This window comes from Bos grunniens, chromosome X (genome assembly GCF_055505025.1).
Source record: "Bos grunniens cultivar Pamir isolate PY7600 chromosome X, Bosgru_T2T1.0, whole genome shotgun sequence".
Classification (NCBI taxonomy): Eukaryota; Metazoa; Chordata; class Mammalia; order Artiodactyla; family Bovidae; genus Bos; species Bos grunniens.
In genome coordinates, this window is record NC_141194.1 from 31,465,631 (window position 1) to 31,483,869 (window position 18,239).

General features: G+C 33.3%; 1 protein-coding gene across 21 annotated transcripts in view; it reads right to left on the reverse strand.

The window, feature by feature from the left end:
• The window catches only part of DMD (dystrophin), a 2,667,987-nt gene that overhangs the window by 1,472,858 nt on the left and 1,176,890 nt on the right, over positions 1-18,239 (reverse strand). For all 21 annotated transcript variants that reach the window (XM_086387503.1, XM_086387509.1, XM_086387510.1 and 18 more), the window contains 2 exons: positions 17,482-17,569; positions 6,305-6,546 (listed from right to left, as the gene is read on the reverse strand). In XM_086387503.1, coding sequence (XP_086243629.1) covers positions 6,305-6,546; positions 17,482-17,569 — 330 coding nt within the window. The remainder of the gene's footprint in view (positions 1-6,304; positions 6,547-17,481; positions 17,570-18,239) is intronic.

Below are 18,239 nucleotides of genomic sequence, written 5' to 3' on the forward strand. Positions count from 1 at the left end.
GATAACAAACAGCCAAGATGGCTCAAGCAAGCCTCCAGCACACGTCATCAATTTGAGAATACCTTGGCTCTTCACTCAACAGGTACCATCGTAAACAACAATTTTTAAATTTCAAAATGCCATCATTTAGATCATCATCAGGTATGGATGGATACAGTTGAAAAGTACTATGAATGACCTTACATCTTTTTCATAAATCAAACACAGATGTTCCTTTACAACACTCATCTCAAAACTGTGCACCTTTGCTTCAAATTCTAAGCTTATCCAATGAATAATTTTCTTCTCTAAATTCATTTGTGTAGAATATAAATTATATATATACATACATATCTATATATGTCCACATATACACTAAATTAAGCCATATATATGCATATATATTAATGTTATATAGATTAAATACATGTATGTAGAATATATATAATCATATATGTACACATATAATTGTAATTTACATACTAATACATATATACACCCACATACTTGTGTTTATAATTATCTAAGTTTTGTATGGTCTTACTTATTCTGACTTGAATAGGCAATTGCTATCATTTTAATTAGAGGGACTCTTTGCTCTGTTTTACTCTTGTTGTCCTGGCATAATTGTTAATAACACTCCTTTTCACCCTCAAGACTATTCTGATTTGTTTGATCAAGTCACATGGACACTCTGCCAGGCTATCCAGTGTAGTAGTCTCTAGTCAACTGTGACTACTGAGCATCTGAAAAGTAGTTAGTCCAAATTTAGATGTGTTGTCATTGTAAAGGAGAAGGCAATGGCACCCCACTCCAGTACTCTTGCCTGGAAAATCCCATGGACCGAGGAGCCTGGTAGGCTGCAGTCCATGGGGTCGCTAGGAGTCGGACATGACTGTATAACTTTCAAGTAGACAACCTGAGCGACTTCACTTTCCCTTTTCACTTTCATGCATTGGAGAAGGAAATGGCAAGCCACTCCAGTGTTCTTGCCTGGAGAATCCCAGGGACGGGGGAGCCTGGTGCGCTGCTGTCTCTGGGGTCACACAGAGTCGGACACAACTGAAGCGACTTAGCAGTCATTGTAAAACATACACCAGATTTCAGAGTTGGTATGAAGTACAAACTCACATAGATTTAAATAATTATTAAATCTTAAAATGGTATTTTGATATATCAGGGTAAATATATTATTGAAATTCACTGACTTACCTATTTTTTTCCTATTTCAATGTCATTTCTAGAGCATTTAAAATTACACATGTAGTTCACATTTGTGGCCTGCATTCGATTTCTTCGGAATAGTGCTGTTCTTGATATAAATGTTTTCAAACTCTTTAGTCTCCAATGAAGTTGCAGTTCATAAGTATCTGATATATATATAATTTGAACTCAAAGAAATCACAATATGTTCTTTTTTAAAGTATTGTTACCATGATTGTTCACTTAGAAATCATAACTATGCTACCTCTAGAAATAGTACTTAAGGATCATTTACCATTCAAAATATAAAAAACAGGATAATTAAAATTCAAAAATTGGATCACAAGCCAACTGAAAATGAAAGTCACTCAGTTGTGTCTGACTCTTTGCGACCCCGTGGACTATACAGTCCATGGAATTCTCCAGGAGAGAATACTGGATTGGGTAGACTTTTCCTTCTCCAGCAGATCTTCCTGACCCAGGGATCAAACCGAGGTCTCCTGCATTGCAGGCAGATTCTTTACCAACTGAGCTATTAGGGAAACACAAGCCAATTAGAAGGGAAAATTTATAGAATTATAGTATTTATGAACTAAATATAAATCTCATCTTCCTGGAAATTAAAGTTATATATATATATATATATGTATAACTTTATATATATATATATATAAATATTTGGATGCATGCATACTCTTTTAGAGAAAGTAACATTTGTCCTAGGAATAAATGAGATAAATTTATCACATAGATAATTTTATCTATTTTGAGAAGATATAAAGATAACTTTCACAGAAATTTTGGTATGTGGTTATATCAGTATGAGTTGATTCAGGTAGGTTAATCTCTATCAAATTCTGGTAGGTGAAAATGAAAGACATTTAAATAAATGAGGAGATGACCCCCATCTCTCCCATTCAAATATAAAGCCTCTTGATCAAGTGCGAAAAGGTAGGTGTATATTCATAGACAAAGAATAAGAAAGAGGCAAAAGGTAATACTCTGTGGTTTGGATCATAGAATTACAGACATTCACTTTGTACGCTAGACTTGCAAATGGTACCATTGACATCTGCTGCGAAACATTTAATAACCCGATTTACATTTGGCCAGATGGAAGGCCATCATTCTCCCTGTTTAGGGGGCTATATAAGGAGCCTACAGTATAGCAAAGTATATTCTGCAAAACAAAGGGGACTTTGAAACTAATAAAACATTTGGGCAAATGTTCAGCTGGGACCTTAAAGTTCTGAGAGTAAATTAAAGGAAATATCATTCTGACCTCAAATATTTAACATTTAAAAGATGCTAACAATGATAACAATTACTCATTTCCATAAAAAGGCCTGAGCATGGTTGGTCCTCCATAGTAAGGCATGTTCTCTGAGTTTGTTTATCCTTTAAAATTGTATGTTTACCCTGGAAAAACGTGTATTTTTCTCATGAAAATGTTCATGGATTTCTTCCAATTCCTAAAGTGCTCCCTAACCCTCAACATATCAAGAACAGTTCTGGTAAATATTAGATTCAGAGTTAAATCTGCACCCTACTCCTAAAAAACATCTCCAAATAACAGACTACACTGACAAATAGGAAGGGCTAATCTATTTACCTATCACTAATCACAACGAAATAGTACAATTTTACCTGTTGTGTGAATGATCTTGGGCTGTCCTGCTAAACAGTCTACCTAAGGTGATACCTCAAATTACTGGAAACCAGTGGGGAAGAGAGAAAGAGTAAGGGTAATAAAAGGGATGGAATCGTATAATCAGAATTTGGAATTTTGTGACTGAATGCAGAAAAAAAAAAAGAATTAATTTCACTTAGGATGATTTCTCTAACCCTGAGAGAATAGCTCCCGGTGATCTCCATTCTCTCCTCAGAAAGAGACCAAGGCCCTAGTGTGCCCTAAGAATCATTGCTTTGTCTCCTATGTGAAAATTGAAAGTGTTAGCTGTTAAGCCAGGCTCTTCTGTCCATGAGATTCTCCAAGCAAGAATACTGGAGTGGGTTGCCATTTCCTTTCGACCCCTGGTTTGACTCAGGGATCGAACCCCAGCCTCCTGCATTGCAGGCAGATTCTTTACCGTCTGAGCCACCATATGCTTGCATTTTTGCCTTTTTATGCTCAGTATTCACATCGGCCTTATTTCAGTTCTTTGGTCATTATTGCTCCCTCCCACCATGTTTATTCTGTCTGAAGCCTCCTTCCCTGCTGTTCTCCTAATTTCAACTCAAATGTACCTGCCTCAAGAAAGCTGCCCTCAGTGGCTCTATCAAGGTCAGGTTTTCCATGTTAGATATTCTCCCAGAACTCTGTTTAAAACGTTTGTCCCAGTGGTAATTTTATATCTGTTTATTTAATCATTTACTTAATGTCTTCTCATTTACTCTACGACAATGTTATGAGGGTAGGATCAATGAATGCTCATGCTGACCTTCCCAAAACTTAAGTGCCTGCCACTCCAGTAGGTCCTAAAGTAGAACTATCACCCCAGCAGGATTGGAAGGAAGGGCATCAAGCCAGAGAAGATTATTCTCAAACCTTAAATCCAATGGAATCGGCCTTGCTAAATTTTGGACTTGATTAGGATCTATCGAGAAGGCAATGGCACCCCACTCCAGTACTCTTGCCTGGAAAATCCCATGGATGGAGGAGCCTGGTAGGCTGCAGTCCATGGGGTCGCTGAGGGTCAGACACAACTGAGCAACTTCACGTTCACTTTTCACTTTCATGCATTGGAGAAGGAAATGGCAACCCACTTCAGTGTTCTTGCCTGGAGAATCCCAGGGACGGCGGAGCCTGGCGGCTGCCGTCTATGGGGTCACACAGAGTCAGACACGAATGAAGTGACTTAGCAGCAGCAGCAGGATCTATCATCCCTTCTTTCTTCCCTATTTTTACTCCTTTGGGAATGGGAATGCCTTTCCCTATGCCTGTCCCACCATCATATTTTGAAAATACATATGTTGTCCTGGTTTTAATGGTCCACAGCTGGAGGGGCATTTTATCTCGGGATATGTTGAGTCTCATCCATATCTGATTTAAATGATGAAGAGATTTTGGACTTTAGAGTTGATGGTGGAATGAGTTATGACTTCTGGACTTTGGGGGCTCGTGGTATGTGACAAGGACCTAAATAGGGGGTACAGGGAGAATCTGTGGACTGGATGATGCTCCCCCAAATTTACATGCTGAAACTCTAACCTCACAAGGTGGCTATAATTGGATATGAGGTTTTTAGTAAGTAATTAAGGTTAAATAAGGTCTTAAACACAGAGTTTTTATCTGACAGGACCAGTGGCCTTACAAGGAGAGAGAGATCTTTCTCCTTCCATGCACATGTGCCAAGAGAAGACCAGGTGAGAACGTGGCGAGAAGGCAGCTGTCTGCAAGCCAGAAACAGAGTTCTCACCAGAATTTGAACCTTGCCAGACATTCATCTAGGATTTTCAGCCTCTAGAACTGTGAGAAAATAAATTTCTTTGTTTAAGCCACCCAGTCTACGGTATTTGTTATGGCAGCCCGAATCAGTTAAAACACTTAATATCATTCTTGGCCACATTAGAGACACTGAATATGTATTTTATGGATGAATGCAGTTTGAAGATGTAATTAATATTTATATTTGAATCTCAAGAAACAGGTTAAATAAGTATCATCAGATTTTTTTATTGCAAGAAATGATATAGGTGAAATATTCCACTAATTCACAGAACAAAGTCATGGATTCTATTCTTTAATAGCAAAATGTATCTAGAATTATAGGGAAAAGAAATTCCCTATACTTACATATTACACTAATAAAATAAATGCCTCACTATATGGTATTCTTTATCCACAAATGTATTTGCTAAATTTATTTACTTCCTAGTAAAGCTGTAGTTTCATCATGTGAAGAATCATCATCAAATCCTTCATCTGACTTCCCCTTCAAAATAACTTTGAATTTCCCATCACTCTGGGTTCAATAGCCTCCAAACCAACCATGTCATCTCTCCATCTTCAGTTTCCCATTATTTAAACCATTATTTCCAAAGTATGCAGATTAACCCTCATTTACTGCTTTTAACATTAAACCCAGTCATCTCAGTCTACCCTTAAAGTTCCTCCTGGAAACCTTTTCATCTATCCTGTAAGCAACTTCCCATGAAAAGTTTTTAACTATGCAAACTAACATTTTGTAGTAACTACTTATGCAAAAAGTTCACGTTGTTTCTACTGATATATCTCTTGTTTTCTTACACATGCAGAATACTCTATTAGTCTCTTTCGCAGCCCTTTTGTGTGTGTTGTATCTTGTTTACCCTACTAGATACACAGCCAACCTTCTCGTGTAGCCCAGGAGAATGACAGTTATAGACTACCGCTTTTTGTCCTCTGACTTCTGATTAATTTTAGTTGATGGGGAGTCCTGTTCAGATTCTGGAGGCAAGAAAGAGAGTAAAACAGAGTGTCTATTTTTCTGGCTCCATTCCTGTGTTAGCACTTGGACTGGCTCTGAAAGCTGTCTTTACAATGGACATCTAATTCATCTTCAGGCTTTCTGTAACTTCTCTCTCCCTGATTCCTTCTATTTTAAGAATAATAACAGCTCTGATGCTAGGTTACTGTACTATCCCTTGAGATTCCTCTATATTCCAAGCACATATAAAAAGTATTTTTGTAAATGACCTTCCTCTTGTTTTCCAAATTTAATAACTGCCATTTAAAAAGATTTTCCTCATATATCTGATTATATAGGATATCAGCTGCTTGTGTGTTTGTGTGGATTCCACATTTTGAACATATGACTGGGTTTTCCTCTTAACTGTTAAAAGAAAGAGCTCCAAATTATTTTCCACTTTCCATAGGATACATGTGGTTCCCACATTCCAATACTGCCTCATCATTCTGCAATCTGACAAAATCACTTAATTATGTATAACTAAGCTTGCAGGACTCAGGTATCCATATGTTACCTGTTTAAAATGATTTTCTTCACTTTTATTTTAATCTTTACTGTGTTTCACTAAACCCATAAGAAGAAAATTTTATCATTAAGTACTCTTCTATTCTTCTGGAAATTTCTAAGAAAGTCCTATTTATGATGCTCCAAATAGGAGCAAAGATTCTTACCTTACAATTTTTTAACTGGCTTTTAACTGCTGTTGGCTCTGATGGGGTAGTGGGTTGAGTTTTCAACCAGTTTTCTGCAGTAGTTGTCATCTGCTCCAATTGTTGTAGCTGATTATAGAAAGTGATGATGTTGTTCTGATACTCCAGCCAGTTAAGTCTCTCACTTAGCAATTGGCAGAACTCGATCCACCGGCTGTTCAGTTGTTCTGAGGCTTGTTTGATACTGTCAGCATTAACACCCTCTAGAAAGACAGATTTAACAAATATATATATCCACTGAAGCCACAAACTGAAAGACATTATCTGAAAACCAATGTTGACTCAAGTTTAAAACTATTCATCATCTGAATGATTTCAAATAAATCATTTATTTATTGAAGAAGCTGAAGTATCAATATGATTTCTGATTGTTGATTGCAAATTGCTGGAGTTGCATTTTATCAAAGAACATGAATACAACAAAGTACTAGCTAAGGATACATAAGATATAGTAGAGTAGAATACATTTAAATAAAAACAAAAAATGCACAAAGTTATGATGGGGGGATGGAAGATTGCAGTCAAATAACTTTTTGGATATTTCCAAATAAACGCTAAATATCGTGTATATTATTAAACTACACGTCTAAAAAGTAACATATTTTCACTTTTTAAAAAGATTTACAATTAGTTGAATTGTTATTATTTGGATTTTTTGTTTAAAATCCCTTTATTGATCACTGTGTCATACATGTCTTTAATTAAAATATGGGCATAAAATTGTAAATTTCCAATTTCTTTTTAAAAAATGTTATTGGCCATCTAGTTGATTTATAGTGATGTGTTAGTTTCAGGTATACAGCAAACTGAATCAGTTATACATATTCATGTATCCGCTCATAGATTCTTTTCCCACACAGGCCATTATAAAGTATTAAGTAGAGTTCCCTGCACTACACAGCAGGTTCTTATTAGTTATCTATTTTATATACAGTAGTGTATATATGTCAGTTCCAATCTCCCAAATTATCCCTCTCCTCTTCCAGAAGTTTGCTTTCTACATCCATGACTCTACTTCTATTTTGTAAAAAGTGAACATGTATTAAAAAAAATCAATTTAATTATCTGTTTATGCTATACAAAGCCAGAAAGAAGCAGACTGAACATGAGTCCAAAGAAAGAAAACAAGCATTAGGAAAAAAAATCTTTCTAATTATAAAGAAGATTTTTGAATTATTTACACATCATTTACAAATGTGGAGGTTGATCTGAATATTTGAAAACGAGCTACAGAAATACTCAAGCAGAAAAAAGTCTATCAAGGGCAAAATGGAAACATAACCATATCATTATCAACTTTAGCCTTCCAGAAAACCTACTATGTCTTACGGAATATGTTGTCTTTTAGCAAATTTCATCTCATTTAATTTTTTTTCAAAGTGTGATATGTAACTAATGTCATACTAACGAGAGTACAGCAATATCACATTATTAATTCTGTAGAGTTCACAACATGTAAATGTTCTTACACACACAATGTGTTTACATAGCAACTTCTTTAATAAATTACACTAAAGAAAAATATTAAATATAATATGGACATTAAAACATAGCTATGATAGCACTGATAACTTCCTAATATTTCTGAAATACTGAATACTCAAATGTTTCCTATTTCCACATATATTCACAGACTCAAAAGAGATCATAAGCTCAGTGTAAGAGTCTTCCTCTAGATTAAAGTATTTAAGGGGCTATTGTGATCTAGTGAAGACCAACTTGTCCAGGAGAATCTTCTTTTATGAATGTCCATTTTATACAACTTTCTGATAATATGATTCAGTTAAAAGACCAGTAAGTTATTAAGAAGTCTGAAGACCATCTCTAGCAAATATGAGGCCTGAAGTTCTGCTAACTTGTACATGCCTCCCCTTTCACTCTTTATAAAGAATAAAAAACATGGATTTGAAGTCAACAACTATATTATTTTATTCTCTTCTACTTTTCTCTGCTCAGATACTCTGATTTATATTTTGTTGTAATTATGCTATGCTGCCAAACCACATCTCTCAATTCATTTGAAACACAGCTCTAGTTTCGCTAATTTCAGAGTTGGACACTATTCAAGATGACACTGCAGAAAACAAACCACAAATATCATTTCCACATATACAGCTAAAAAAGGCAGCCTGTGGTTTGCAGGAGCAAACTATTCCTCTAATACCCTTGTAATAGTTAAGGAAGCAACTGGTTTTATTGAGACATTGAGACATCTGGATGTTTCATGGGATATTCTGCTTGGGATAATTTGGTTTTGAGCAGTGACCAAGAATTATACCAAAATATGTTCCGAGGGATGCCACTAAGAAACTATAGTTATAAAATCATGTTTGTTGCAAAGTATAAGAGAAGAATCCAAATGTCCGGTCATATAGGCACTCATTTTGAGAAAAAATACTATGATAAAGTGCTGATAATATTGCTGGAAAATGAAATGGAGTAATTTAAAAATACACAGGGTAGAAACTGTAAATTATGTTAGAAAACGACTCAAAAATGTGCCATGGATCTAAAGGAGCAGATGTTTAGGAGAAATATTTTCAGCATATATTAAATGTGAATAAGCACTTAGAAGAAGGGAGTCCTTGGTATTTCAAGTCCATGATAGACAAACAAGAGGTGCTAAAGTAAATTAAAAGTACTGATGGAATGATGCTGCAGTGAATTTATTTAGCATTAGTCCAAATGATAAGGGAATACAGAAAATATTATCTCAATGTTCCTGAGGTCAACCATATGAAAACCCCTAAGCAATTGGAAAAAAATAATAAATTAATTTTCATATGAATAATAGATGTTAATTTAATCAGCAAAATACAAATCAAATTATAATGCAGTATCAGTAAGTTCCATGGCACCTAATAAAATCCAGAGATAGAATTTAATGAGTCCTTGATCATTACCTGAAATTATCAGTTCAATGTCATGCCTAAAATATGTCCAAATGCTAAACATTGCTTCAAAAGAAATTAATATAAATGGGAAAAGTGAATTGAGTACCATTCCACTTTGAAATCTACAGTACTCTCCACTAATAAGCATACTGACTTTTATAACTGAATAAAGGGAATGAAAGTATAACAACATGTACAAGAAGGATCTCTTACGAGGATAAATGGTAAAGGCAGGCAAAAGTTCACAGTAAGAGCTCTGGTATTAGGCACACCTGAGTTCAAATCTGACCTCTCCCTTTACTAAATGAGTGAACTTGGTTCTGCTAAGTACTCATATTGGACTTTACTTTTTTCATCCATGGAATGAGGATTGACATGTACACACTACTATATATAAAATAGTTAACGGACAAGGACCTACTGTATAGCACAGGGAACTCTGCTCAATACTCTGTAGTACTCTAAATGGGAAAAGAATCTGGAAAAAAAATAGACACATGTATATATACAACCGAATCACTCTGCTGTGTACCTGAAAGTAACACAACACTGTTAATCAACTATACTCCAATATAAAATAAAAATAAAAAAAAATACAACTGACTTCATAGAACACCTATCAGGGTTCTGAGTTAACATGTGTGAATCGTTACACCAAACATGACATATACCAGGCAACCAATAAATATTAGTCAATGTTAATATAAAGAAATGAAAAAAGAACCTATAGGAAATAAGGAAAAGAGATCATATCTTTCAAATGGTGAAATTAGGGACAGGAGGAGTTTTTAATGATTAAAAAAGATCATTTGTGAAAAATAATAAATATTTTTTAAAGATAGTAGTAATTTTATAAAATATGGCACTAATATGGAATAAAGTATATTTATACATTTTATAAGAAATCATATCAATCAGCAATGAATACATAAGAGCTTATTAGGGAATCTTGGAATAATCGGTCATAAATTTATAATCATTTGAAATTCAAGTTACAAAGTATAGCCATGCCAAAAGTTAAAAACAGAAATTTCTACATGTCACTGAATAAGATATGATTTTGACTGCAGATAATCAGACATTTTATTATTAAGGCTTTATATGGAAATACAGTATTAATTCATACACGAATATGCTTCCTGCTCAACTACAGTATATCCTGTCTTTCTAAACTATAAAATCTCCTAAGAAAAATGTCTCCACTGGAAGTATCTGATAGAATTCTCAGCTTAGAGTAGGTACAAAATAAACACACTACCTGTGAAATTGCCCAACACCAAATCAATAGCCTACTTCATACAAATACAAACACTAGGGGAGCAATAGTTGCAGATGCGAAAAGCCAAATACAGAGACCCAGGCATTCTCTTTTCCTTCGAATTTGATCCCTTGGAGGAGGGATCAACTAAAATTGGAAACGTTATTACTTCAACTTCATGAATTAATTGGCCATCTATTATCTACTAGTAGTAATGAGATTATGAAAAAGTCCCTTAAAACTTTTCAGAATAAATAAAGGTACTGTTTCCCCAGCAAATACTCCCATGTGAATAATTTTATATTTTTTATGTGCATTTCATAGAATTATGCTTCTTAACTGAAAAATTTTCAGTTTCAAGAAAGTTTATAAGTGCAGATACCTGCAAAGTTTTAAGTATCAACTGTTTGAGCATCTGGTTTTTTTTAATTTTTTCTTAGCTACTTAAGAACACAAACATTAACTCACCAGGCGTTATGAACAATACTTATGGAAACCATTTCATAGTAGCACATTAGAATCTCAGGGATAATGGATCATAATCCATTCACATTTCATATTCTAAACAACCCCTGAAATAGTCTATGAATAAATATATTGCACCCAGAGGAAATGGATCATTACTTGAAGTGCATCCATTAATTTTATTACTTGTATACAGTGCATAACAGACTGTTAGAATAATTTTAATTGTGCACCACCTTCCATGCAAGTACTTCAAAACTGCCACTTAAAGTGAAGTATTCCTCATCAAGTATATTCATCATTAGCCATGAAGCCAGGGTAGAATAATACAAAACCTGTGTTTTCAGAGCTCTTGAGTTAGAAGAATATTTGGAGTGAAAACTTAAAGTAAAGTTGCTAATAGTCTCCTGTTTTTGTTGCATATTAAGTGAGGGTCATTACAAATCCATTTGGCATTTAATATAACAGCCTAAAATGTAATTGAAACTTAATCAGAGTCCATGAAAATAAGGTCTGGGTATTATAGACTAATTCTAGGGTGTTTTCTGATGACGCTAACTTTTATACAACTGCCACATCATCTTGTTTTAAAAAATAATAGCTTTAAAAAATAGGTTGTGCATAAAATTCATGCCCCTAATAACTCTAATATATAAATTTACAAATATAACTTTTTTCATTTTTTTCTTTTTCTAAACAGCACTGAAAAATAAGGTAAAAGTATTTAAAGTATTTACATTTTAAAGTATTTAATGAACTATAAACCAAAATACTAAAAATACAGTTCCATACTTAATATTATGGATAAGAGGAGCCCTTGTCTGTGTAATTATGATATTTAGCAGACTATTAGGTTTTACCCTAATTTTCCTTTTTTCAGAAGAAAAAAGTCAGATCTCTACTCGTATTTGTTTTTGTAACTAATTTTCCACAACAGTGACCTCTTTAATTTCCTCCCTTCACACACTACACTCACAGACACACAGAGACACACAGAGACACACATACCAGGAACTGAGTCTCTTCCTTTGGAGATTAAAGTTAAACAAAGAAAAATGTGCCTGTCAATTAACAACATTTATTGACTGTGAACTCTGTGTAGACCATTATCCCAAGTGTAACGTGGAAAAACAGGAAACATAAATCAAGCTGCCCAGAACTCAGGAAAGAATAAGAGAAGAGGAAATGAGTACAACCGTGGAAAGCTACTCATTCATGATGGAGGGGCTGGACCGCTGCAAACAGTACCATTTCCATGCCCCATTGATATACAGAGCAGCTACAAAATCACTTTCCATTAAAATATACAATTAGAATAGTTATTGCCTCTGAAAATACTTCACAGTGATGTGAAAAGATAATGAGAGGTTTGCCTTTGAGGTGAGTCAAACTGACCTAATGCTTGCCCTTACCCATCTGACAAAGTTTTGCCCAAATTCAAATGACATCATTCATTTTAAAGTATTTAATGAACTATAAACCAAAATACTAAAAATACAGTTCCATACTTAATATTATGGATAAGAGGAGCCCTTGTCTGTGTAATTATGATACTTAGCAGACTTACTATTAGGTTTTACCTTAAACACTATAATCTAACACTCATGGGATGATGGCTTTGAAATGTTCTTTTAGTCTAATATACTAATAATTACTACTTTTATTTAAACATTTCCTTAATGTGATTGTCTTCAGGCTCTTAATTAACACATAGAAAACTACAATTAGAAATTGAAAGTGAAGCACAATTTAATGTAGAAAACATTACTAACCCTATTAGATAATTATAGGATCTCCTCTGGAAATTGTAGTAAAACCATTTTAAGTTTTTAAATGAATGTTTTGATGCAACATTTTGGTAATGTCAATTCAATTTAGTATTTCAATATTAATAAAGGAAAATAATTTATCAAAACCAGGGTCTTTTTTTGTTATATCTGACTGAAAAGGAGACTAAATATTTGATGCAAGAACATTATTTTACAAAAAGAATTAAAAATGAAGTCTAATGCTAAACAGATAAAAATGAAGTAAGCATATTTTTAGGCATAAAACTGTTCTAGACTGTCCTGAAGTCCCATAATCTCATTCAAACAATGAAAAGCTTTTGCTCTAAAGTTATGCAAATGAGTTAAAAAGCTGTTCAAAATAAAATATTTGAAACCTGTGTTTATTAATAATCTATATTACTGATATGATAGCAATATACTTGATATTTAATAGCTAAAATTTTCTAAAATTTTAATTAGTTTATATCATTTTGTATTTAAATTAATATAAAAATAAACATTAAAGAGGGTCCATATTGTATATTGTTTTAATTTAAATAAATAAAAATCTGGAAATTCCCCTTCTCAGAATATCACAATTACAGGAAACATAAGTAGATCACTAGGTACCCAATTTCATCTCCCACTTACTCTCATTAAAGTTCTAGGATGTGAATAATTTATACAGACTAGGGCTATGATACTAATCTTATATAGTGACAATAAACTTCATAAAGATTCTATCTGTGAAAAATTTCTCCAACAAGATGAAGAGCTCTCCACCATTCAACACTATAACACTATCCCCCATACTTATCTGATCAACTGATTTTGATACAGGAGCAATAAATTCAATGTTAATTAAAAGAAACAGTTAAATAGATAAATCAGTTATATCAAAATTCCATGTCAAAATCCCAGAAATTAACATTTTATATAACATTCTCCCTTTTAGTATCACTGTAGCCTCCATTTTGAGTCCATTCTGAGCGTGAAGATCCTTTATAGTCTTCTAAAAGAACTGATACACTTAAGAGAAAAATGTTCATGTATAGCTTTTATGTATACAAATAATTTATGCAAACTTTTGATTTAAAAAAAGGTCGCAAATGAATGAATAAGAATCTCTTACTGAATTCCTGCATATTATTCAAGTATACATCATTCTACTTAAAAATTCATAATATAGTTGATATTAAAACTTAAAATATTTAATAGCAACTGTATTATAATATTCTGCTTATAACACTTGGCATTTGATAAGATGCAGCCAAAATGAAAATTATCTTCTAATTGATCATAACTTCTATTTAACCCTGCAAAACTAAACATGTGTTATGAGAAACAGTGTTTTCAGGACATACAATTGATTTTTAGCACAACTTTGCAACATCAAATGAAAGCAGTTTCTTCAATATTGGCATCATGGTAATAATCTCTGTATTTTTAACCATTTTGAGACACTACCTCACTCTGTTTCTCAGCGCCTTTCTTAAATTGATTTGGCAAATGCCTTCAGGACTAACAGATACTTTTTCTTTTGCATTTCTTAAGCGGAACTAAAACTTCATGCTTTCAGTAGATACTTAGAAATGGCCAAAACTGATTTGGAAATATGTTTGGAAATATACCATTTGGGGTCAAAACTGATGTAAACTATAAGCATTGAGGAATCTTTTTTTGCAAGTCTTAGAGTTTCATTCTGAAGGTAAGAGAGTTCCAAAATCATTTTAGATACTTTAAACATGCTCTAATCTGATGATAAATTATTTTATTTAAAAATTCAGTTTCCTATGTGTGTGTACACACACATATATAGTTATGGAATGCTTTCTTTAAAATATAATAGCTATATTTATGCTTATCTCCATACGTATTTTAAATTATGAATATATGTTAGGTGTTGCTATCATGGGGAATCAAACATTTAATGTATATACATTAGTATTACTTGGATATAGTTATAACATCATATAAGAATGATCTGCCTTTATCTTAATTTTTAAGGACAAGATATATGGTTAAAGAAATAGATATTTACATGGGATCATAAATGAAGTACCATGATTCAGCTCTCTTTTTCCTTTCTATAAATAAAAACAAGGATGTGTTTTATATGGTTATGAATTTTATTACACTCCATAGTCACACTTGAGAAAGGAAATTCTTAACTTGCAAATTTAAGAGCTTTACTGAGGTAACTGTTGAGAAATCTGGTTTAGAGAAACTTCAGTGTGTCTTTCAACTTCATGAACCACATCAGTATACTCTAGCATTTGGTTCTATGTTGGTGGAGCAGCTGCAGTTTAGGATTGGGGGTTCCTCTGAAATATACCTAGAGAGGTACTCCAAGCACTTACTGCATGTCTGGCTTAACTCACAACTTGCACAATTGCTTAAAATAAACACTAAGCAATAACAAAATGATAAGTTAGAATCTTTGAGTGTACTTTTTAGTAATTATGTAAATTGTTTGATTGAATGGAGCAAAGTAGAACTATCTATGCTCTATTTATAGCTCAAATCTGAAATTAATTATGTATCACTTACACCAAATAGTCATTAACAGAACACATGAGAAGCTTAAAATTTGGTCAATATAGTCATCCAATGAGGAATGTCTCAAATCACACCCCCATCCCTTACTGCTCTTTGCATTGTACAGAAATTAGAATTTTCCTTCAGAAGTGTTATTTTCTGACTGAAATTACCAATGTCGTTATCTCAATTACTGCCTTAATTTTGCTTTGCTAAATAGAATTTAATCGGCCAATTAATATTTATTAAAGACCTAGTATAGATCATGATTTTTCTTCATGCTTCCAAAATTTTGAGCTATGAGGGCAATAATCTAGAAAACTATGTTATCACTAATCATAGGATCATTTTAACCCGTGCATTGTGTTCAGTTGCTTCAGTAGTGTGTGACTCTGCGTGACGCTATGAACTGTAGCCTGACAGGCTCCTCTGTCCATGGGATTCTCCAAGGCAAGAATACTGGACTGGGTTGCTTATAGCCTCCTCCAGAGGATCTTCTGGACCCAGGGATTGAATCTGTGGCATCTCCTGCATCTTCTGCCTTGTAGACAGATTCTTTACTGCTGAGTCGCCTGGTAAGCCCTTTAACCCTGCATATCATTTCAATTTAAAAACATCATTACTTAATTTCTAAATTTTAACTTATTTTTTTAGTTTAGTCATTCAGTCGTGTCTGAATCTTTGCAGCCCCATGGACTATAGCCCACCAGGCTTCTCTGTCCATGGGATTTCCCAGGCAAGAATATTGGAGTGGGTTGCCATTTCCTTCTCCAGGGGATCTTGCCAACCCAGGGATCAAACTTGCATCTCTTAAGTCTCCTGCATTGGCAGGTGGGTTCTATTTTTTGAGTAATTCAGTGTATACTACTATCAGATAATCTGAGTTAAGGTCTGCTTTATATTTGATTATGAACCAAGGCCATTTAAAGTAGAGACCATGTAAAAGTATAGATTTTATATCAGTTTATAAAAATGAAAAAGTGATAATGCAGTTACCAGGGGGAAATTATATAACAGTATAAGGATATTTTTAGATCATATAATTTTATGTAATATGAATATGCTGTTGTCAAACTCATCAGTTAAACTGCCCCGCAAACATGTATCTAAACAACTATATTTTTTGTTTTTTGCATCTTCTATATATTCTTTAACTTGTTAACCCAACCATCAGCTATCATATTTGCTTGCCTTTATTTTTTACCAAATATAGTCATGAGGCCCATTAGAAGGAGAAAATGAATTTATTTCCTAGGAAGATCATCGAATTTTTTAATGCCAACATGGCAATTAAAGCAAAAATAATTCAAACACAGAATTTATGCCTCAGAATGCAGGCAGGTACTGGAAAAAGGTGACATGCCTAACAAAAACATTTGTGACATTTGATTTTTATATTCTTATAAACATATTCTTAAAAAAATAACCTTGTTTGGAAATAGCTTTATAGGGACAGGGGAGCCTGGTAGGCTACAGTCCATGGAGTCACAGAGAGTCAGACACGAATGAGTGACGAAGCACATACACACACTGATTTTCATAAACTACTTACACCTAGAAATGAATACAGTAGTATAACAATGACAACTGGAAAGAACTTTGTTTATAATTGACATCAATAGCATTTTGTTCAGACACCTTTGGGGTACCAAGTGTTAGCAAAAATTAATTTTAATTCATTTAATATTTGTCTTGTTACCTTTGTACCTTTACCTCAAAATAATTGAAGTTAAAAAAAAAGTTTCCCTTAGGAGACCTTTTTTTTTAAAATAAGTTAAAAAATGAAAACAACACAGAAAATGTCAAATATATTATTAGCAAATAGGTATGGGAAAAATATATTCCAAAATTATTTTAAATCTGATTATAATCACTTTACATATATCATATGATTGCTTACATTTCCATTTATTTCTGCAAATCTTGTTTTCTTAAATCATTTGGACAAATGTAAGCAGACTTTGCACTAAAATTGATTTCTCAGCAACAGACTAATAAAATATTCTACCACATCTCATTTTCTTCCATTGGACTCAAAGTTGAATTTCCTCAAATAATCTGCTTTGCATTAAGAAACAATAATAAAAAGCTCATAAACTCACTTTAAATTTTCATTCAGGAAGTGCTTGTCTGATATAATTCAGCTGATAAATATGAACCTATGTGTTTATCAAATCCCTAAGAAGATTATCTAAATCAACTCCGTGTAATTACCATTCACCATCTGTTCCACCAGGGCCTGAGCTGATCTGCTGGCATCTTGCAGTTTTCTGAACTTCTCGGCTTTTTCTCGCTCTATGGCCTGCAGCATGATAGCAAAGGTGAGTATTCAGTACAAGGATTGTGAAACTACACAGTAATTATAACTTCTACTTGCCCTTTCAAGCCTTAAGATATTTCACTCTGTCAGTTTATCATGAGAATCTAAAGATATTTTTCTCAAGTTCTTGGCAATAGATGCATCAAAATGGCAACAAAGCACAAGTCTTTTTCATAGTAAGTTGTTTCTTAAAAAAAAAAAAAATAAGATGTCTACTGTTAACATTTTTTACCTAATAGTTTCTGAAGCATTATAAGTTAAGACTGCCCCCGCAAAAGGAACCAAAGTCAAATCATAACAAACCATGAAACGATAAAGTGTTAGATCATTAAAATGGAATTTACCTTTTAAAAATACACCACTGAAATTGTTCCTAATAACATCAGTATGTATTCTTTATTAAAAATAAAACAGAAAATACAATAAGTATACACAATGGGAAAAAGTATACTAGCATAAATCATTTAGTGGAAGAAAACCCATATTTATCTAAATATAAGACTGCAGGTTAATTTTTCTAAAATTGTCAAAGTACTCCCATTTCAAGGAAAAAGAAATTGAGTTTCATAAAGTTTCCTAAATCCCTTTGCTCATTTCTCCTAACCAAAGTTAACTTTTAAACAACAGAAACACAGTAACTTAACAAAATGTA